This window comes from Cuculus canorus, chromosome 6, assembly GCF_017976375.1.
Source record: "Cuculus canorus isolate bCucCan1 chromosome 6, bCucCan1.pri, whole genome shotgun sequence".
Classification (NCBI taxonomy): Eukaryota; Metazoa; Chordata; class Aves; order Cuculiformes; family Cuculidae; genus Cuculus; species Cuculus canorus.
In genome coordinates, this window is record NC_071406.1 from 17,237,905 (window position 1) to 17,259,872 (window position 21,968).

The following is a 21,968-nucleotide window of genomic DNA, read 5'->3' on the forward strand; positions in this document are numbered from 1 at the left end:
TGCAGGATGAAGGCTTGGGCCCCACAAATGTCCCTAGCCTGTCCCACAGCCCCAAGACAAGAACAACCCCCTGAGCATCCCAGCTGCTCAGCCTGCCTCTGAGCCTGTGGGCAGTAAACCTGGAAAGGATGCTCCGACTGCTGCTGCCGGCATCTGGCCTGACAACTTTCCTAATTACACTAATTAGAGGACAGCCAAGGCCTGGCAGAGCTGGGGCTGCTGCCTGTGCACAGGGGAGGGAAAAGCAGGATTTGGCCAGAGGCACAGAGGTCCCAGAGGGGACAGTGTGTGGCCTCCACAGACACCCCCAAGATGAGCAGCATTCCTGGCACCCGCTGGCAGCAGAGCGGGGCTGCCACCCTGCTGAGGTTGAGGAGGCATCCTGCCCAGCTCCACCTGGTCAGTTCAAAATAGAGAGGTGAGCAAGCACAGCTCCTTCCTTCCTCTTCCTCCCGCTGGGCGAGGTGGGGAGCACCAGCTGCCTCCCTGTCCAGCGCTGCAGGGAGGTAGGAAGACGGAGGCACAGCCACTGCCCACTGCCAGAGCAGACAGAGGAGGTGATGGGACGAGGTGTCCCGGTTCTCAGCCGCAGCCCAGACCCCACTGGGTTTCCCCCAGGGCTCCTGGTGCCAGCATGCCCAGTGCCGAGCTGCCAGCGTGGGAGCCCCAGGTGTGAACTGGCTTTTGCTCTGTCCTGCCAGCCCTGCAACATCCGAACTTCCCAGGAGGCCACCTACCTATGCCCGACCCCATTTTCCAGCAGGGTCACCTGTGAGAATATGTTGTGTCTCCTCGTGCCCTACACTGGCAGAGGGGACGAGTGCCCTCTCTGCCCCGTTCCCCAGGGACTGCTCTCGCTGTACGGGAACGGGGCAGCCCGGGGGAGCCGGAGCACAGAGCGGTACCCGGGAGATGCCACTGCCTTGGCAGTGCCCCGGGATCACCCCGACCCAGAAAAGATGATTCCAGACCCTTAAATTTCCAAACCACAGCTGAGAGAAATGGAATGACCCCAAACAAGATGAAATGGGGAATTTCCAACCGACTCTGCTCCCGGGAATGGAGGGAGCAGCATTTCTGGCAGGGGCCTGACGGGTTTCCAGGTGGGGAAGGTGCGGGGGATGCGGGGAGCACCGGGGGTGGCACCGGAGGGTGGGAGGGGTGATGAGCTTTCCCGGGGGAAGCGTTGCATCTTCAAGTTCCTGGTAAAAGCAGCTTTTCGCAGAGCATCTGGGAACAGCCCTCTTTATCCCGAAGACAGGAAGGGAGGAATTGCAGGGAAATTATATATTATTAATATATATAAAATATCCCAAAATAATGAGGGAGTCGAGGGAGAAAGAATAAACAATTAGAGCAGGAGGTTATCGGCACAGACCTCGGCACCCGCTGCCCCTTACGCTGGTCTCCCCGGATCACATCCCGGGACAGAAACCCCTGGAGGCACTGGGTCGGGGGCTTTTGCTGCCGGGGACACCCTGCACGGGGAGGGGGAGCTTCCTACACCGGGTTTGGCTGCGGGGGGGGACTCCCCTCCCTCCCTCCCCGGGGCTGCTAGCGGGATGGAGTGCACACCTGGGGTGACAGCGGCACCGTCCGCACTATCCATCATGCAGGGGAGCCAGGAGGGTGGGGTGGTGGGGCAAAGGGGGTCGTTTCCAGCCAAACCCACGGGGGGCGTAAGGCACCCCTCAAAGGCTGCGTTCCCCCGCGGGTGCCGAGAGGCGGCGGGAGGAGGAGGAGGAGGCGGGGGGGGGTCACCGCCCGGCATTGCCCTTTTAAGGGGTTCCTTGAAACCGCGCCCGGGTTCCATGTTTGCAGCCCCAGCCCGGGCGGAGGAAACTCCATGTTGTAACAAAGTTTCCTCCGCGGCGCCGCTCCCGCGCCCGCCGCCCCGCGCCGCCGCCCCGCCTCCCCCCAGGGGCCGCGCCGGGGGGGGCCGCCCCCTCCCACCCCCCCCCGGCGCCCATGGAGCACCAGTCCATCATCGCCCAGGTCAGCCGGGAGGAGGGCAGCGCCCCGCTGCAGGAGAAAGGTAACGGGGGGGGGGGGGGTGTGGCGGCGCCCACCCTCGGTGCGGGAGAGGGGAGGGACGGGGGTTCCGCGGGGTGCGAGGAGCTGCGGGCGGGCTCAGGGCGGTCCCGGGGCTGCCGGGGGGGGGGGGCACACGGCTGAGCGCGGGAAGACGCGCCCCGACCCCTCCCGGGTCCCCTTCGGGTCCCCCCGGTCCCTCGTCGGTGCCCTCGGGGTTATCTGCGCTGTTTGCTCCGGAGCCGTGCGGGCAGCGGGGAAACTTAGGCATAGAAAGAGGGGCGGGGGAGGAAGCGTCGGGCGCCCCCGGGCACGTCCCGGCCCCTGGGGGGCGAGCGTGGGAACGGGGCTCGAATATGGGGGCAGCCCCTGCGCCGCGGGTGCCCCGACGCGGTAGCCGAGGGCTGCGGACAGGACCCGTCCCGCGGGGCCGGAGGGGAACGGGCTGGAGGCGCCGCGCTGCCCGCGGCGGGCAGGAGTCGCTCCTCTGCCTCAGTTTCCCCGGGCTCCGCCAATGGGAGCTGCGGGAATCGCGCCTGGGGGCGGGCTCTTCGCTCTGATTGGCCGCGCGCCCCCGCAGCGCCCGCGCCGGCCAGTGGAGGGCGGGGCGGGGCGCGGGACTAAGGGGTGACACGCCACGCCCATTTAACGAGGCCCCGCCCACACGCGTGGGTCCGCGACCCCGGGGCGGGGCGGGACCCCACTGGGTGCTCCGAGTGGCCCCCAAACATCCATGTCCGGGGGGCAGCAAGGGCAGCCGGGTGGGCTCGGGGGGCTGATAAGAACGTGGGGGCTCTGACTAGCACGAACACCCCAGCTCTCCCGGCCCTCCTCGCCGAGCCGGCGCTGCTCCTGCCCCCTCACTCCCCTTCTCCGCGCCTCCCACCCTCCTTGCAGGTACTCAGGCCCCTGCCAAAAAGCCGCGGAACCGTAGCATCCTCCAGTCCCTGTTCTGCTGCCTGTGCCGTGATGAGGGGGAGCCCTGCGCGGGCACCACCAGCGCCCCGCTCCTGGTGGAGGAGAATGGGGCCCTGCCCAAGGTAACCCCCCCGGACACCCCCTGCACCCGCAGCCTGGCACTGGGGGACACACACGGTGCTGGGCCACTCATCCCCAGCGCTTCCTCTGTGCCAGGGCGGAAGGGGCTGCTGTCCTTCCCACCGTTCCCCCATTCTGGGTGGACAGGAGGGTTTGGGGTGCCCCTCACCACCCTACTGACTTCTGGGTTTCCCTGTGCCCCTCCCCGACCCCGCCACAGGCTGCTGTCAAACACCTCCTGCCTGAGATCAAACCGCAGGATGCCAGCAAGCTGTGCGTGGTCATCGACCTGGACGAGACACTGGTGCACAGCTCCTTCAAGGTGGGGGACACCCCGGCCCGCTGCCCCCCATACCCCACACCCTTCTCTGCCTGCTCTACAAACCCTCATCCCCGCAGGTGATGTGCCCAGCACCCAGGGTCCCCTGAGCAGCACCCGGCGCAGCTCTGCTGGCTTGGATGGGGTGTTCCCCGTGAGGGGACAGCGGGGACAGCTGGGGGTGCATGGTGGGCAGAGGGCAGGCAGCGTTTGGGGAGGGGGTGCCTGCCCGACGCTGACCCTGCTGTGCGCTTCCCAGCCAGTGAACAACGCTGACTTCATCATTCCCGTGGAAATTGATGGCATCATGCACCAGGTAACAGGGGTGGCCGGTGGGTGGGGGGCGCACCCCCTCTGCCACCTGTCCCAGGGAGCGGGAGCCAAACCAGCACTCTGCACTGCGGGGCGGTCACGGGCGTCAGGGTGCTGGGGCTGGTATGTTGTGAAAGAGCAGATGGGGGTAACCCTTTTCCCTGTGGGATGGGGAGGTGAGGAGAAGGTGGGTCCTGGCACGATGCCTTCCCACAGTGGCTGGCCCCAGGTTCAAGTAATCCAGGATAGGCTGTGGTCTGGGCAGTCAGCCTGTTCTTGGTTACTTGGCTCTGGAGCCGGCTGGACGCTTCGCCCTTGATGTGCCATTGGGGCCATGGCATCTCCCAGCCCACACGAGTCAGCTCCCACAGCATGGGGCATGGGCAGCCCTCTACCCCGTCTTCTCCAGCAGGGAGCCACCAGCTGGGATCAGGGGCATGAGTGTCCCCCAGGGCAGGCATGGTGTGCTGGCTGGGGGCCTGGTTGCCGGTGCCTATGGCGTGCTGCCCTCTGCCTCGTGTCTGCAGGTGTACGTGCTCAAGCGGCCACACGTGGATGAGTTCCTGCAGCGCATGGGCGAGCTCTTCGAGTGTGTGCTCTTCACCGCCAGTCTGGCCAAGGTGGGTGCCCCCACTGCCACCGACCATGGAACCATGGAGTTGTGTGGCTTGGAAGGGACCTTAAAGATCATCCAGTTCCAACCCACTGCAATGGGCAGGAAGACTTTCCACTAGATCAGGCTGCTCAAGGCCCTATTCAACCTGGCCTTGAACACTTCCAGGGATGGGGCATCCACAACTTCCCTGGGCAACCATCACCCTCTCCTTCCTGGTCACCCGTAGGGTAGCACAACTCCCCTTGCCTGCCCACCCGTGTGCTTCACGGGGCCCTTGTCCTCTGCCTCCCTGCAGGCAGTGCCAGCATCAGAGCAGTGCTCTTTGCCTGCCCACCCAAGGTGCTGGCAAGGGAAACAGGTACAAGGCGAGCTGGCGCTGGCGGAGAGCTGGCTGACATTGTCACCGTGGGGTGGGCATGGTGGCACAACATGCCTTGGTGAGCCCCTCCGTTGCCCACAGTACGCGGATCCTGTGGCTGATCTGCTGGATAAATGGGGGGCTTTTCGAGCACGGCTTTTCCGGGAATCTTGTGTCTTCCACCGCGGCAACTACGTGAAGGACCTGAGCCGCCTGGGCCGCGACCTGCGCCGCATCATCATCGTGGACAACTCGCCTGCATCCTACATTTTCCACCCTGATAATGCCGTATGTACCCCTGGGGTGAGGCTGGGGAGGGGAGGGCAGAGGGGGGAATGGCAGGGCCCCCCCCTCCATCGCTGCTGGCTCCGTTGCCCACAGGTGCCGGTGGCCTCCTGGTTTGATAACATGGCAGACACGGAGCTGCTGGATCTGCTGCCCTTCTTTGAGAGGCTCAGCAAGGTGGAGGATGTGTACGCAGTGCTCAAGAAGCAGCGGACTAACAGCTAATGCCCCCCCCCACCCCACCAGGTGCTACCAGGGGGAGGGGTGCACTGCTGTGGCAGCTGCGTGCCTTATTTTAGGGGGGAGATCCCAATGTGCCCCCTCAGCATTGTCCTCCCCAGCCTCGGTGGGCGTGGGTGTCCTCCCTGCCTGCTGGTGGTGGTGGGAGATGTGGGTGCCTCTGCCAGGGAGCTGGGTGTCCCCCTGACTGTGGAGGAGGGGGTTCGTAGGCAACCCATTGCCTCACTGTGCTGGGGACCTTTGGGAGGGGTCCCATCATCCCCCACTGTTCCATCCCACCCTCTCCCCATCCGCAACCCCTCTCCCCAAAACGGTTCTCAGGTCCTTTTCCCCTCTGTGTTCCCCGAAGTGGGGAGAGGGGGTCAGCAGCTGCTGCTTTCCACTGCCTTTGGGGGGAGGGGGACACACGAACCTTCCCCCCATCCATCCAGGCTCTGCCTGCTGGCGGGGCTGGTGGCCCTGGGCCCCTGTCTACAGGGGGGGCATGAGGAGGGTTAACCCGTTCCCACCCCCCAGAAACGAGGAGGGTGTTATTGGCGGTCACCATACCCTTAGGTCTGCCCTTGGTGCAGCTGATCACCTTGGGAGGGAGCACAGCCCTACCCCTCTCTCGTGCCTTCTGCCCCCACCGCCTATGGGGTGTGTTTTGGGGGGCAGCCTGGCCTCAGGGCTGAGCCTCTGGCCATCAGTGGCCCCCAAGTGCCTTGGGACTCCACGTATCTGTGCCCCCCAACCCCCTGCAAGGGATGTGCCTGGGGGGAGCTTCTTAGCTCACCCCCTCCAACCTCGGTTTCTTCCCATGAGGGGGGGGTCTGGTGACCTCCCCCCTTCCAGTTACACTGTGTCAGTGGGAGCCACTCCAGTCACCAGCGGGAGGGGGATCCCCTCCCTCACGGGGGGGCATGCGCCCCCTTCCCATACATTGGCAGCTTCACCAAAGGCTGCAACTCCTAGGAGGGAGGAACCTCCGTACCAGCCTTAGTGTGCCCCCCTGCCTTACCCCAGCCCCTCGGCTGGGACAGGGGTGGGAGGCACTGTGGGTGCCCCCCTCCCTCCAGCCTGGGGTTACCCTGACCCCCGTGGGGTTGGGCTTGTGCCAGGGTGTCCCCCAGCCTTGAGAGGCTGGGGACTCTCAGGGAGGGGGGAGGGCTGAGCTCAGCCAGGCCTTTTTTAGCATCGCAACATGGACAATGTCTCATATTTTTTTAGGGGGAAAAGCAACGGTTTCCCAAAAAAATCATGGGTGCCTTTTTACTCCTATGCCAGGGAAGCGAGGGTGGGCAGTAACTGGGGGGTGGGATGTGAGGGGGTTTTAGCTTTCCAGTGCTGTGTGGCTGGCTTCTGCTGGTGCTGCCCTTCTCCTAAAGCTGGGTGCCAAGGGCGGGCAGGGCCCCCCAGGCCTGCCCACACCCCTGCCTCCACCCTGCCCTGTGGCACGGGGGTGGAATGGGGGATGCGGTAGCACATCCACTTCCCCCTAGAGCCCTGCCTGCCGCAGGCCTGATCCTGCCCCTCCAGGAGGGTTGAACTCAGCACTTTATCTTAGACAAGTCAAACGGCACCAGCGAAGCTCGCTGCCCAGCAAGCACCTGTGGGTGCTGCAGCACCCGAGGAGTGCAGCCCCTGTGCTGGGCCCCCTTGGGGAGTCGGGGGAGGCCTGGAGATGGCATTGGGGGGGCTGGGGAGGGCTGGGGGACCAGATCCAAGTGCCTTCATGTGATTAAAGCTGTCAAACCATCTTGGAAAGTGTAGTCCTGTGTGTGTTTTGAGTGTGAGCGCCTGTGGGTGTGGGCACATGCCACGAGTGTGTCACTAGTGGGTGTGCACAGGCGAGGGGGCAGAGAGGCCCCGGGATCCTCTAAATACCCCTGGGAAGAGGGGATGCTGCAGGTCAAGTGCTGGAGTAGCACCTTCGGGCTGCAGGGTGGGGGGGTTACCCATTGCCTGGTGCTGAGGGGAGGCAGCTCCTTGCCCTGGCACCCCCATCCTAACCCTTTCCCACTCCTGGGAAAAGGACCCTGATGCCACAGGGATGGATATCCTACCCCTTTACAAGGGGCAAGCTGAATGTACCATGCAAGCCGTGTCCCCCAGCTTTAGGGCTTGAGAAAGGGGGGGTCACAAGTTCTCCATTCCTCAGTTTCTTCCAAAGAAGGTGTTGGAGGCCCCCCCCTCCCTGTATAGCCTGGAAGTTACTGGGGGGGGGGGGGGGGGGGGGGGCTTGTGGCACCCTCCCTCCCCTGGGCAGCATGCAGGCAATGGGGTGTTGGGTGGGTCCCTTAGCGGCCCCCCTCCGTGCCCTCATTGGCTCTGTGCCTCCTGTCATTAATGAAATCTCTGTCCTCCTTGATGGCTGCACTAATTACTGAGTTCATTAGTGGCCCTCCGTGTCTGGCTCGGGGGCCTGGAGAGGGGGCAAGCCCTGTGGGGCTGGCGTGGCGTCCCCCACTCCTGTGCCATACCGGCAGGCTCAGCCTTGGGACGCGGCCACCGAGCAGAGAGTGGCCACTCGGGTGTTACCCTCCGCCCAAAGCTCGGCCTCAACCCTCGCGGGGGCTCTCCATCCAGGTAAGGGTCCTGCAGGGGATGCTGGAGTGGAGTAATGGGAAGGGGGTTGCAAGCTGGGTGACATGGATAGGAGGGTTTAGGGTTTTTGGGATCCAGGGGATGGAGGGCAGCAGCAGAACCCATGTGGCATCAGGGCACCCCCTTGTTTGTGGCTGACACCCCACTGGCCCATTGCCATCACTTTGGGGGATCCTCGGGATGGGGGTTCAGGCTGGACTCAGGGCGGACTGCAGACCAGACCTTGCGCTGGGGTGACTGCTGGGGTGTGGAATGTGGCCAGTTCTGGAATCCCCAACATAAGAAGGATATGGAACTGTTGGAATATGTCCAGAGGAGGGGATACAAAGATGATCAGAGGACTGGAGCACTTCCCATACAAGGACAGGCTGAGAAAGTTGGGGTTGTTCAGCCTGGAGAAGGCTGCAAGGAGACCTTCCAGCGACCTTCTAGCAGCTGAAGGGGGCCTACAAGAAAGCTGGAGAGAGATTTTTTCAAAGGCAGGTACTGATAGGACAAGGTGGAATGGCTTTAAATTGGAGAGGGGAAGATTTAGAGGAAATTCTTCATAATGAGGGTGGTGAGGTGCTGGCCCAGGTCGCCCAGAGAAGTGGTGGATGCCCCTTCCCTGGAAGTGTTCAAGGCCAGGTTGGATGGGGCTTTTTTGGAAGGGTGGAAGAGTGGATCTGATAGTGCAAAGCGATCTGAACAGGCTGGACCGCTGAGCTGAGACCAATGGCATGAGGTTTAACAAGGCCAAATGCAGGGTCCTGCACTTGGGGCACAAAAACCCAATGCAGTGCTACAGACCAGGAGAAGTCTGGCTAGAAAGCTGCCTAGAGGAGGTTGGCTGTCAACCAACACTTGGGGGTGTTGGTTGACAGCTGACTGAACATGAGCCAGCAGTGTGCCCAGGTGGCCAAGAAAGCCAATGGCATCTTGGCTTCTATCAGAAACGGTGTGACCAGCAGGTCCAGGGAGGTTATTCTCCCTCTGTACTCGGCACTGGTGAGACTGCACCCTGAGTACTGTGTTCAGTTCTGGGCCCCTCGCCACAAGAAGGATGTTGAGGCTCTGGAGTGTGTCCAGAGAAGAGCAACGAAGCTGGTGTAGGGGCTGGAGAACAAACAAGTCTTACGAGACACAGCTGAGGGAAGTGGGGTTGTTTAGCCTGGAGAAGAGGAGGCTGAAGGGAGACCTTATTGCTCTCTACAACTACCTGAAAGGAGGTTGTGGAGAGGAGGGAGCTGGCCTCTTCTCCCAAGTGACAGGGGACAGGACAAGGGGGAATGGCCTCAAGCTCTGCCAGGGGAGGTTCAGGCTGGACATCAGGAAAAAATTTTTCAAGGAAAGGGTCATTGGGCACTGGAACAGGCTGCCCAGGGAGGTGGTTGAGACACCTTACCTGGAGGTGTTTAAGGGACGGGTGGATGAGGTGCTGACGGGCATGGTTTAGGGAGTGTTAGGAATGGTTGGACTCAATGACCCAGTGGGTCCCTTCCAACCTGGTGATTCTATGATTCTATGATTTGAACAACCTGATCCAGTGGAAGGTGGCCCTACCCATGGCAGATGGGTTGGAACTGAATGGGCTTTAAGGTCCCTTCCCCCCCAAACCATCTTGTGAGTCTATGATTCTTTGCGTGTGGTGCTCATGGCCAGGACTGCTGGCTCAGCAGGTTAGCTGAGATAAGGCTGTGACAATCCTCCAGGGTTGGGGAAGAGATAAGAGCATGACGGAGAGCCCAGGGGCCTGCCTGCTACTGTGATCCCCTCCCAGGTTTATATACCCCCCGACTGTCCCCCAAAATCACCTTTGGGGCTGTGAACCTCTGGGTAGGACTCCAGTCCCCTCTGCCGACATCGAGGGCATCATCAAGTACAACGCATTGAGCCTGGGGTTTAGTGGCATTGGGCAAGGCAGTGGCACAGCACAGCTCTGTACCCTGTCCCATGGCCTGAAACCTCAGCCCCAGGCTTGTGTCCCCTTCCCATCCCAAAGGCTGGAGCTGCAGAGCCCATCGGGTGGTGAACAGAGCTGTGGCTTCCACCTGTGGGGTGGTGTCACAGTTTAGCTTGGGGACAGTCCCATAGGCAGGGAGACGATGTGCTTAGGGACGGTGGGATGGGACATGAAGACGTGGGGTGGGAAGGGAATGCTCTGGGAAGATGCTGTTGCATTGCTGGTGTCTTTGAGCTGATGGCAGGAAACACCCCATGGCCATGGGACTGATCAAAAAAAATCTTTGCCACAGGCTTAGTTCCCCTGCGGCTGGGAGAAATGGGGGCTTTAGGGACTGGAGGAGTGCAGAGCAGCAGCACAGCCCATCCTCGTGGCATCTGGGCGCCTCATTATTTGTGGCTACACCTGGACCTAATTCAGTCCATTGGTATCATTTTGGGGAAATCTTTGAGGGGGACGGGGCAAGCATCCAAAGCCCCATCACCCAGTGATGGGGTGCCAGGGGCTGAGAGGGCCGCAGGCCTGGGAAGGGCAGCAGGTACCACCGGGGCACAGCAAGTGCACTGTCAGGGTGCCCAGGCTGTCCCTGTGCTGCAGTAGCACCTGGAGGGGGGCAATTACCCTATGAGTAACGGGGCTCTTCAGGTGCTGGGAAGCCTTGGAGGGACATGGGGACCTTGACTCCAGGATGTTCCTGCCCTTATATGGTGAATATAGGCTGGCACAGGTGAGGACAAAGGTCTGCTGGGTGCTGGCACGGGCTCACTTTGCCTAGATACAGTCACCTGTGCCCAGCTCCACACGGAAGGTGAGGGGCTGGGGCAGGGGGATGGGGAGGTGGGCATGGAGGGGCAGCACCTCCCACAGCCACCACCGCTGCTGGCACTGAGGTGGCCTGGGGATGGGGCTTGGAGGCCTGCGTCCCACCTTGGGACTGTGCTGGGTGGACATGGGGACATCACCCTTTGGATCTGACGGATGGGATGCGGGTGCTTCTGGGACAGTGCAGCAGAACGAGGCGTTGTTTTGTGGGGAGCAAAGGGGGAGCAGAGACCTCTCTGTCAGGCACCGCTGGCTCTCCCTGCCAGCCCCCTGCCAGGGCGCACGGTGGGCTTTGCCCGACACCAGCTGCCTGACCCCACTGCCCGCTGGCCAGTGAGCCCTGCCAGCCCGGCAGGGATAGATGTGGGCAACCTTGGCAGCAGTGGGGCTGAGCCCTGGCACACTTGGCACCTCTGTTGGGCTGGGCTGGGCCCTCCTAGGGAGAACGGATCTGGTGGTGGGATCCAGGAGGGGACTGAGGTGGGCAGAGTGTGCTTGCACCTGAGTGTGTGAGTGTGTGTGTGTGCAAGGACACCAGCAGTGACCATGCCATGCTATGCTGTCTCGTGCCGAGCCATGCCAGCACCAGGCTGAGCAAGGCTGGTTCCTGCCGGCCCTGGGGAGGAGCACAGCAGTGTCACCCAGCTGGAGATGCCCTACACAGCCTGTCCCATGCTCGGGCAGAGGGCAGGGCACTGGGACACCCAGGGAACCCCACTTCTGCCCACAGAGCCGTGACAGCCCCCTGTTAGCTGTGGTGCCAGCCAAGGCTGGAGGGGTGGCAGCCATCCTTGTGTGCCTGCAGCCCTGGCCCTGGGGTCTCAGGGGCCCCTTGCACCGTGCTGTGCTGGAGGGGGCGGTTTATGGCCAGACTGGCTGCAGACTGGGCAGGGCAGCAGATGGCACAGCAGGGTGGCTCTGTCACAGCTCTTAATGACACTACCTGCTATTAACAAGGGTGTTCCCCATACCCCGATACCCCGGCAGGTCCCTCTGCCTGCAGCACCTGTCACCATGGTGGAGCTCAGCAGCAAAGTCATCAAGACTCTCAACAAGACCACGCCAGGCATCCAGATATGGCGAATCGAGGTGGGGGCAGGGACACAGCTTGGGCACCCACCACCTGGGCACCCATCATCTGGCTGTTTTTGGGGGGCGGTGGGAGGGAAAGACCCCACCTTTGTGCCCTCAGTTCCTGGGTTTAGGGGTCTCAGTGCAGCACCCCAGGTTAAACCCACCCAGGTTTTGGGGCTGGGGACAGCAGCGCGTGCAGGACTGGGATGTCCCTGGCAGGGCTGACATCTCGCTTCCTTCTGCAGAACATGGAGATGGTGCCAGTGCCCACTAACAGCTACGGCAACTTCTACGAGGGTGATTGCTACGTCCTGCTGTCGGTAGGGCAGCCTGGGATCTGATGGGGACCATGGATGGGCTCTGCCTCTAAGGAGGCTGGAGTGTAGGGAGGGATATCTCTAGGCAGGGTGGCCTGGGGACACAGGGACTCTTCTAATGGGGACTGGTGTCTCACAGACACGCAAGACCGGGAGCAGCTTCAGCTACCACATCCATTACTGGGTGGGCAAGGAGTCAAGCCAGGATGAGCAGGGAGCGGCTGCCATTTACACCATCCAGATGGATGACCACCTGGGCACAGTGGCAGTGCAGCACCGTGAGGCCCAGGGCTACGAGAGTGAGACCTTCCGTGCCTACTTCAAGAATGGAATCATGTATGTTGGAATCCCCCCCAGGGACTTGCTCCCACAATGGGTGATGATGGGTAAGGGTCCTCTGCATGCTCCCCTCTGGGGACAGCCCCAGCTGGGGTGGGACAGCCCTGTCCCAGTGGGGTGAAGGAGGCAGGAGGAGGATCTGGATCTAGTCTTGCTCCATACATCACGAATTTGGGTGGGTGAGGGTCCCCAAACCCCTTCCTGTGTACAGTGGTGGGAGCAGGACCCTGCTGGAGCAGGGCTCACACCATGTCTGTCCCCCATCAGCTACAAGAAGGGGGGGGTGGCTTCAGGCATGAAGCACGTGGAGACGAACACCTACAACATCCAGCGCCTGCTGCACGTGAAGGGCAAGAAGAATGTGATGGCAGGAGAGGTGAGTTATGCCACCACCCTCTATGTAGAGACACTGTTTGGGGTCAGGCCAGGACTAACCAGATGCAGCTGCCCTCAAGTAGGGGACAGAGTGGGTGTGAAGGGTAGTGCTGCTCTGCCTTGGGGGCAACCTCACCTCAAAAAGCTCGTCTTGGAGCAGGGAAGAGGAACTCAGGCTGGAGGCACCTGCTCTGAGCTGCAGGGACCCAGGCATGATGCCCTCTCACCAGTCCTGTCACACTGCAGGTGGAAATGAGCTGGAACAGCTTCAATCGGGGGGACGTGTTCCTGCTGGACCTGGGCCAGCTCATCATCCAGTGGAATGGCCCTGAGAGCAACCGACATGAGAGGCTGAAGGTATGACTGGGAGGGTGATAGGAGCCATTGCCCCCGCACTTGGTTCTTCTCCCAGAGGAAAGAGGTGATAGGTCACCCCTTCCTTGATCTGGGCTGACCCCTTTTCCCTGGGTGCAGGCGATGACCCTGGCCAAGGACATCCGGGACCGCGAGCGTGGGGGCCGTGCCAAGGTGGGCATAGTGGAGGGAGAGGATGAGGGCGCCTCGCCAGGACTCATGCAGGTCCTCACACGCGTGCTGGGTGAGAAGAGGGACATCAAGGCAGCCATCCCTGATGATCAAGTAGACCAGAAGATCAAGTCCTCTGTCAAGCTCTACCAGTGAGTTGCTGGCGGTGCGTTGCCCTTGGAGACACTTTGTGTAGTGCCAGGGGGACCTGGCACCCATCTCTGATATGTCCCACAACTCCTGTCCCTGTAGACAGCCACCAAGAATGGTCAAGGCCACCAGAGGGGTGAAGACAGGTCTTTTGGTTGCTGTTGGAGGAAGTAAATTCCTTGGTGCCAACAGGGTTGATACTCAGTGAAGAGATGTTTGGTGCAAGCGTTATCTTTAGACACAGTGGAAATGTCCCTAGGTGGCCTCATCACATCTGACACCCCTTTTGTCCCTCCGCATGGCCACTTGTGCTGTGAGCAGGTCTGGATAAGGTCCTGCTGCATGGTAGGACACACTGCGAACCAGGTTGCCACTGTGGCAGAGCAAGAGGGTCCCTGGGTACCACCTCTGCTATGGTCGGAGTAGTGAATGGGATGGGGAGGGAACACACCCACCAAACCCTGCTACACCAAAGTAGGGGTGGGCGGGGGGGGGGGGTCTAACCCTTCCTCCTCTCTTTTTCTTTGCCAGTGTTTCCAATGCCAGTGGCAACCTGGTTATACAGGAGGTGGCAATTCGACCCCTGACTCAAGACATGCTCCTGCATGAGGTGCGTCAGCCATGGGGTGCTTTGGGGTGCGCAGTTTCCTTGGCAGTTTTCCTTTTCCTTTGGTGGGGCCCACCCAATCAGCTTTTGAAGGGTTAAAGCTGCCCCAAATCATAATTTCTGCTGTTGTGCCCCCTCCAAGGACTGCTACATCCTTGATCAAGGAGGTCTCAAGATCTTCGTGTGGAAGGGCAAGAATGCCAACAAGGAGGAGAAGCAGCAGGCAATGAGCAGGGCACTGGTGGGTGCTGGCTTGGGGGTCGGTTATGGACTAGCTAGGCTGGTCCCTGGGCTGCTGGGCAAACACCCCATGTCTGTATTCTGGGTCTGAACTCATCAGGGCTTCATCAAAGCCAAGAACTACCCCGACAGCACCAGTGTGGAGACAGAGAATGATGGGTCTGAGTCGACCGTTTTCAGGCAGCTCTTCCAGAAATGGACTGTCCCAAACCAAACCAGCGGGTTGGGCAAGACCCACACCGTGGGCAAAGTGGGTGAGTGTCACCCTGCTGATGCTGCAGGGCTTCCTGGAGTGCGATGGATGGGGGGCTGTGAGAAGCCCCCTGGCTGAAGGATGTGGCTCAGCTCCCTGCTCTTCCCTGCAGCCAAGGTGGAGCAAGTGAAGTTTGATGCCACCACGCTGCATGCCAAGCCCCAGATGGCTGCCCAGCAGAAGATGGTGGATGATGGATCTGGGGAGGTGGAGGTAGGGCGGCTGAGGCAAGATGCAGGACCCTCTTAGGGCACTCCCAGGCTGTGCCAGAGCATATTGTGGGATTGTCCCACCAGTCCTGGCAGCGGCACATCTCTTTCCCTGTCCCACCAGGTCTGGCGTGTGGAGAACAATGAGCTGGTTCCTGTACAGAAGCAGTGGCTGGGCCATTTCTATGGTGGGGACTGTTACCTGGTGCTTTACACCTATTTTGTGGGGTCCAAGGTGAACCGCATCATCTACATTTGGCAGGTGAGACACCCAGGTCACCGACTCCTGGGGGTTCTGCCCCCGTGGGAGTGAGAACGCTGACCGCATTCCCCAAGAGGGGAAGAGGAGCCGTGGTGGGTGCTGAGCCGGTCTCTGCCCTGTTCAGGGCCGCCAAGCCACCACAGACGAGCTGGCTGCCTCCGCCTATCACGCGGTCTTCCTGGATCAGAAGTACAACAATGAACCTGTGCAGGTCCGCGTCACCATGGGCAAGGAGCCAGCCCACCTGATGGCCATCTTCAAGGGCAAGATGGTGGTGTACACGGTGAGCGCGGGGCTGCTGGACGAGAGAGGGCAGGTTGGTGAGCCTGCGGCAGCGGTGGTGACCTCCTGTCCCATGCCCCCAGGGTGGCACCTCACGAGCAGGCAATGAGGAACCTGCACCTTCCACTCGCCTTTTCCATGTCCATGGCACCAATGAGTACAACACCAAGGCCTTTGAGGTGCCCGTCCGTGCCTCTGCCCTCAACTCCAATGATGTCTTTGTGCTCAAGACCCCCGGCTGCTGCTACCTCTGGTATGGGAAGGTGGGTACCAGCAGGCACTGGGGCAGGTGCTGCCATCCCCAAGAGAAACATCTTCATCTCTTCCTCCTTGGCTGAGGCCAGTGGTGAACCAGCCACGCTTGCTTTGTAGGGCTGCAGTGGGGACGAGCGCGAGATGGCCAAGACAGTGGCCGACATCATCTCCAAGACGGAGAAACAGGTGGTCGCAGAGGGACAGGAGCCATCCGAGTTCTGGGTGGCCCTTGGGGGCAAGTCCCAATATGCCAACAGCAAGAGGTAGCAGCCCTGTGGGTCCCTTGTCCCTGCCCTTCCTCAGTGTTGTGATGGGCCACCAGTCCCCAAGCAGGGTGAGCCCAGTTCCCACCTCCACTATTGCTGCATTGCACCCTGCCAGGCTGCAGGAAGAGGACTCCTCCGTGTCCCCCCGACTCTTTGAGTGCTCCAACAAGACAGGCACCTTTGTGGCCACAGAGATTGAAGACTTCACCCAGGATGACCTAGAGGAGGATGAGGTTTACCTGCTGGATACCTGGGACCAGGTGAGTGGTGGGGCATGGAGTAGAGGAGCACCTTTGATCCTGCAAGCTGATGTTCTTGTGAGAGCGGTGGACCTGCAGCAGCCAGAGGTGGTGAGATGAGAGGCTGGAAAATCCCACGTCCCTGGCTGCACACTGTCCTTTTCCAGTCCCCTTGCTCCAGGGATGCCTGGGCACGGACTCCTGGTGTCCTTTCCCAAGGACAGATCCCATGTGCTCCCAGCCATGGGTCAAGTACAAGAGAGCCTTGTCCCATCCAAGTGGTGGACAAGGTGACTCCATTGCAGGTTTTCTTCTGGATTGGGAAAGGCGCTAATGAGGCAGAGAAGGAAGCAGCAGCAGTGATGGTACAGGAGTACCTGCGGAGCCACCCCAGTGGCCGTGACCTCGACACTCCCATCATTGTGGTGAAGCAGGGCTACGAGCCTCCCACCTTCACTGGCTGGTTCCTGGCCTGGGACCCTCTCAACTGGGCTGTGAGTCTTGGGGGGTGCAGGAAAGACCAGGGAGGACCTCTTGCAGATGTGGACCAAGCCTGGATCTGGATCTGGCCCCAGCCAGCATCTCCAGGGCACAGGCAGTAGTTCACCTGATTCCTGCCCATGCCAAGGGGCTGAGTGGTTTTGTTCCCTTTCCAGGACAGAAAATCCTATGATGAATTGAAAGCTGAGCTGGGGGACGAGAGCAGCCTCGGGCAGCTCACCTCAGTAAGTAGCACAGGGAGACAGGTGGCCAGGGTGGGAGAGGGCACAGAAAACCTCTGTCCCCTTGACAGGTGGCATGAGGAGCTGCAAGGACGCATCCTCCAGTGAGAGGCCACCTGGAGCCATCTTGGTGCCTCCACATTCCAGGGGACATAGGGCAGCCCTTGATGTGACCCTGTCCTCCCTCCCAATCCAGGACTTCACATCCAGGCAAGAGATCTTCACTGCCACCACTCAGCTACTCCCCGACAAACTGGAGACCTTCCCCCTGGATGTGTTGGTGAACACTGCTGCTGAGGACCTGCCACGGGGCGTGGATCCCAGCAGGAAGGAGGTGAGCTGGGACCAAAGGGGCTGCTGGGGAGGACAAGGGGAAGCCCCCCAGCTTTGGCTCAACCTCCTCTCTTCTCCCCCAGTACCACCTCTCCGACCAGGACTTTGAGGCTGTGTTCGGCATGAGCCGCTCTGCCTTCAGCAACCTGCCCTTGTGGAAACAACAGAAAATCAAGAAGGACAAAGGACTCTTCTAGGGCAGGAGCCTGTGCCTGACGACACCCCAGCTCGTTATTTTTATTAAATAAAATACATTTGGAGAGTGGGGCTGCGTCTTGCTCCCCAAGTCCTGGGCTCAGCCCAGTTGTGGGGCTTATTTGTCAAGGAGATCATGTGTGGGAGGACAGGTGCCTCAATCGGGCATTGAGGCAGCACAGCGGAGGACCCTCAGCTCTTTCACCTGCACTGTACTCAGGGACAATGCCCAAGCCGGGCACCCCCAGGGAGCCAGGGCTCCCCCATCCCACCCTGGCAGCTGCAGCTCGGGGCTAAAGGTTTGCTGTGCAGCGGGAGCCGCTCCCTCCATTATCACCTGAGTCTCAGTAAACACATTCAGTACCAAAGGTAAAAGCAACGAGCCCCGGGCCAAGGGGATGGTGCCTGTGTGAGGACAGCACCGGCTGGGGACAGGCACCAGTGAGCACTTGTCCTTACCCGGGGAGGAGAGGAGGGCATCTCCCTCCCATTTAGGATCTGTTGAGGACCCAGAGAGGGACTGTAGGGTCCCCGCAAGGGTGCTCTCCGGCAGGCAACAGGGATTTGCATGTGCCAGGAGGCACTGAACACACACGCGATGCTCCCCCGCAACAGAGCAAAGTCCCAATGTCACCCGCAGGGCAGAGGTGTGGTGCCCATCGTCATCTGTGGTGTTCCACAGAGAGCAGCCTGCAAATAAAATCCAAAACTAAGAGAGGGTTAATAAAGAGGTTTTAATTTCACAAAAATCTATCTACATATCATTTAAAAAGGGGCAGGGGGAACCCAAGAGCAAAAACTGTAAAGAATAGAGAGGAACAGGTCTGCTAAAACACAGAGAAAAGTGCTGCTCCACATCAACAGTGTAAAGAACCAGAAAGTCAGGGTGCAGGCAGGAGCTGGCAGCGGCCGCCCCGCGGCAGGCAGGACTGGAGTCTGGCAGCAGAGCTGCACAACAGCAGCTGCCGGGGGTCCTGCACCCCCGTTTTTCTCTTTGGTGGGCGATTACAGGGATAATTAGTCCCAATAAAAAGAAAACAAAGCAGATCAGTTATCCTCAGCCCCCCGTTCCCCACAAAGCAAGGCGATCACCATGATCTCCGTGTGCCCCGCGCCAGAGTGAATCGCAGCAGGAAGTGCTGGGCTGGACATCAGCCCTTCCACGGGACGGGAAGGAATATGCACAGGCGATGGTTATCCATGCTGCACACGAGTTGGAAGGCGATGCCCCGGCTGCAGAGAGAGCCCTGCTCCTCCTCCTGCTCAGCTCCTCGCTGCCGGTCAGTCAGGAAACCAGTCCTTGCTTTGCAAAGGCTCTTCGCGCAGCCCTGCTGGCCGGGGCTCCCCAGGGACCCGCGCACACAAGCTCCAGTTGATCGACATGAATAGTTTTGAACCTCGGAGTAGGGAGTAAATCAAGACCAAATTATTGCAATCAAATGACAAGGGGTGAGAGGAACAGGAAGATGGGAGTTCCTTGTGTTTATGTGCTGAATCATGCTTGGACTAAACGAAGTTGATTTAGGAGCCAGTAAATGTTTAACCATGACCCTACACCCGAGGAAGAGCCTGCATGCGTTCAGGGACCGCAGCTGCACTCCTCCACCTACCTATAGCCCTGGATGGGTATCCTACCTAGAAGGGATGACCCTACTGAACTTGCTGCTGTCATTGTGTTAGCGGTGGGAACGTGTCAGCTGGCGGGCAGCACATCCCTTCAGGATCACACACACGTCTCCTTCCTGGCTGCACTCAGACAGGGAGAAAACTGGCTTCTACAAGGAAACGGCTCCATGGGCACTCCTGCCAGGGTGAAGGTGCAACCGAGCCACAGTGCACCCAGTGAAAAAAAGCTTAATTAATAGATGTATGCAAATTCTTAATGGCTCGAATAATAAGCAAGAACTCATAAAACAAGGGACACTGGTTTCAAGCATGGCCTTTTGCACCTTGATCCTAATAAAAACTGGTTTTAAACAAAAGTTAGTGCACTGAAAAGTCGGGCAACGTTTGCTTTTATTATAAATTAACTGGGGTGCAGCGCCTTGGAAAAACAACCTCACCATCCAAAAAAGCAGAGCTGACTTTTGATACTACAAGAATATCAGCTATTTACAGCACTAGCATGGGATGCGCTTGGGGAAAACAGATTTGTCCTCCGGACAGAGCAGCCCCTTCATCACATTCGCAGGAGCGATCAGTTCAAAGGACAACTCCGACTCCGCTGCCTCTTCTCATCACCCAGAATTCTACCAAAATCAGTATCAACAATAAGAAAGTATAATGCTTTGTAATAAATTAACATACACACCCACTCGGGCTGCATCGTACAAGGTAAAGGCTCTGTCACGTTTACAACCAAGCACTCACTCCTAGCTCAGAAACCAGAAAGATGTCACCCTGACCAGTTCCACCAGGCTCCTGTGACACATGGACTGGAAGGTCAGTCAGTCTTTTCACCGCACTGGGGTCTCTGAAGTGTCCAGCATGGGGAGGACCATTGGCAGCTATCGCTGTCGCTCACTGCAGCAGCACATGGAGGTGAGAACAGGCCACTGAGGTAGCATCCATGTGCCAGCCTGCTAGGATAAACTCGAATGTGGAAGTGCCCAAGAAAGAGATGCCTGCTGACTCCCAAATAGATGTTTTTTTCTGCTTTGCTTCAGCTGATTTATTCCTGAGAAACTTCTAAAGATAGTTTTAAAAACCCAGAAACTATCTTAACAGCAAAAAAGGGGTGGTTTTGGTTTTTGTTGTTGTTTTAGAAATAAGTTTTTCACCTCTAAAACTCAAGCTGCAAAAATCAGAACTAGAGGCCAAAACAAGAGCAACTATTCTGCTTAACAGCAACAACAACTCTGAAATGAGTAAATGCCAGCAAAAAGAAACATCTGCCCCTGATAAATAAGTGCAAAGGTGCTGAAAAAAAGAAGTCACTAGGCTTTCCCCCCATTGCTGAAACAAGCTATGAAAGGAGCATCATGTCTCTAAATCCAATAAAAACCAACACTTCTTTCTAACCACGTTGTTAGTGCTGAACATGGGCTTTCTGAAAGCTTCCCACCTGGTTTAGTTTCACAGTTTGAGTGCTCTGCACTCCTCAGAAAGGAGAACAGAAGCATAGCTGCAGCAAAAACCCTCTTAACCTGCGATATGAGAAGGCCAAGGCAAGACTGTGGTTCAATCAAAGAGCAATTCAAGTATCAAGCGCTATCCTGCAGACCCTGCCTTTTCCCACTGCTCCTGCTTCACGATGACCCAGGCCTGTGCAGAAAGGGTAACGCTAGAACGCTCTTTCCCTTGTGGAAGATGTAATGTGGCTGTTGCTGGCCTTCTGCTACTGTTCTCCAGCTGTTCCAGGTGCTCACCTGCCCCAGGGTTACAGCTCAGCAGCCCTAAGCAATACAACTTCAGTGAAAAAGACTGCAGAGCCCAAGAGAGACTCCTCCTCTCCAAACAGAACTTCCGCTACAGCCTCATGAAGAAAATGGAATCAAACAACAGAAAACTTGTAAAACAAAAGAAATCACATACATCATCTCACGTCTAAAGGAGGATGACAGTGAATGGTGTAAAAAAACCGACAGAGCTGCCACCAAGTATGCAATACATTCCACAGCACCGACAGTTTGTTTCCTGGAACCGCATGTAAATAGTGGAGCGCTTACAAACCCATGAGAATGTCAAAACGCATCAGCTTGAGCAGTTCCAAACGCCTGTTAGCGAGATGACTGGCAAGAGCGTACTCGGTGATTTGGGTTTCCAGTGAATATTCCTAACACAACACACGCCAGCTTACAGAATCTATTGCTTAAATTGCTCTCGGAGGAAAAAAAAAAAAAAAAAAAAACCGAGTGATATGTAAATCTTCGCCACTCACGTCTCACAGGTGAATGGGCTTTTGAAGTCAAGTCTCTTTTTGCACTTCTTTTTTTTAAATCAGTTTATGAGCAGCTGTAGTCTTGTGGCTTGATGCAACTCTTTAAGGCTCCATGCTGACAAAATTGTTTGAGGAACAATAAAAGCTTCACCACAGGAGGGTCGCTCTGGGATGTTAAGGTTTAAATGCGTGGTTCAGGCCCAGGACTTGCACAGATGGTTCCACAAACCGAGCGTCCCATATTTCTACCTTTTGTCTATTGTTTTGGCCCTGAGCTGTTAGTTACTCCTGCGTGTCTGGCACAAGTTCAGAATATTCATTGTTCCTCAGGAGGAACGAGGTGTTTTACTCTTCACAGAGGCTGACGAACCCATCTTCCTACCTCCATGCTAAGTGGCTGTGCATTTTTTTCTGTTTCTACTAATTCATCGAAGATATCCCTAGGACAGAGGGAGAGACCAACAGTGAAACTTAGGTACAACAACAAACTGCTATGAAAGACAGCCCTGAGGGAATCAGCAACTGGATTTAATCCACAAGCTCAAGCGTCACAGATCCTGGCAGAGAAAGGTGTCTTATCTGGCATCTCTAAGCAAGGCTCCTTGAATACCACAGCACTTTTTCTTCATTTATTACCATGAATAAGGTCAGTGGTGAACCTCAGAGAACAGTAACAATAGTGAAAATAAGTCCTGGACGGTAGAAGGATCAGAAGCAACACAAGACAGTCTGGAGATAAAATAATATCATTTATTAGAGCAACCAGTAAAGACAGAAGAAGGGGATGTTTGTTCCCTTTGAGTCATAAATCTCCTCCTTCAGTTCTGTGAGCCTGAAAAGATATCGCTTCTACCTAACACAGCTCATCTTGCCTGTGTCCTGAGATGACCTTGGTT

At 58.3% G+C, this 21,968-nt stretch overlaps 3 protein-coding genes across 4 annotated transcripts in view; 2 read left to right on the top strand and 1 right to left on the bottom strand.

Annotated features, from left to right (window-relative positions):
- The first annotated feature begins 1,834 nt into the window (after positions 1–1,834).
- Positions 1,835–6,890, top strand: CTDSP1 (CTD small phosphatase 1). The gene is made up of 7 exons (XM_054070658.1): positions 1,835–2,035; positions 2,929–3,071; positions 3,290–3,391; positions 3,648–3,704; positions 4,228–4,320; positions 4,777–4,962; positions 5,056–6,890. The coding sequence occupies exons 1-7, from the start codon at positions 1,969–1,971 to the stop codon at positions 5,182–5,184; spliced, it is 777 nt and encodes a 258-aa protein (XP_053926633.1). The 5' UTR covers positions 1,835–1,968; the 3' UTR covers positions 5,185–6,890.
- Positions 6,891–7,642: 752 nt separating this feature from the next.
- Positions 7,643–17,256, top strand: VIL1 (villin 1). The gene is made up of 20 exons (XM_054069892.1): positions 7,643–7,767; positions 11,537–11,638; positions 11,869–11,943; positions 12,080–12,276; positions 12,547–12,655; positions 12,901–13,011; positions 13,129–13,331; positions 13,861–13,939; positions 14,079–14,177; positions 14,277–14,430; positions 14,542–14,642; positions 14,763–14,900; positions 15,025–15,183; positions 15,266–15,445; positions 15,555–15,700; positions 15,819–15,963; positions 16,248–16,436; positions 16,599–16,667; positions 16,861–16,998; positions 17,081–17,256. The coding sequence occupies exons 2-20, from the start codon at positions 11,564–11,566 to the stop codon at positions 17,192–17,194; spliced, it is 2,481 nt and encodes an 826-aa protein (XP_053925867.1). The 5' UTR covers positions 7,643–7,767; positions 11,537–11,563; the 3' UTR covers positions 17,195–17,256.
- A 657-nt stretch (positions 17,257–17,913) lies between these two features.
- USP37 (ubiquitin specific peptidase 37) overlaps positions 17,914–21,968 on the bottom strand; it is a 38,815-nt gene continuing 34,760 nt past the window's right edge. For both annotated transcript variants that reach the window (XM_054070233.1, XM_054070232.1), the window contains exon 24: positions 17,914–21,512. In XM_054070233.1, the coding sequence (XP_053926208.1) occupies positions 21,425–21,512 (88 nt within the window). In that variant the 3' untranslated portion in view covers positions 17,914–21,424. The remainder of the gene's footprint in view (positions 21,513–21,968) is intronic.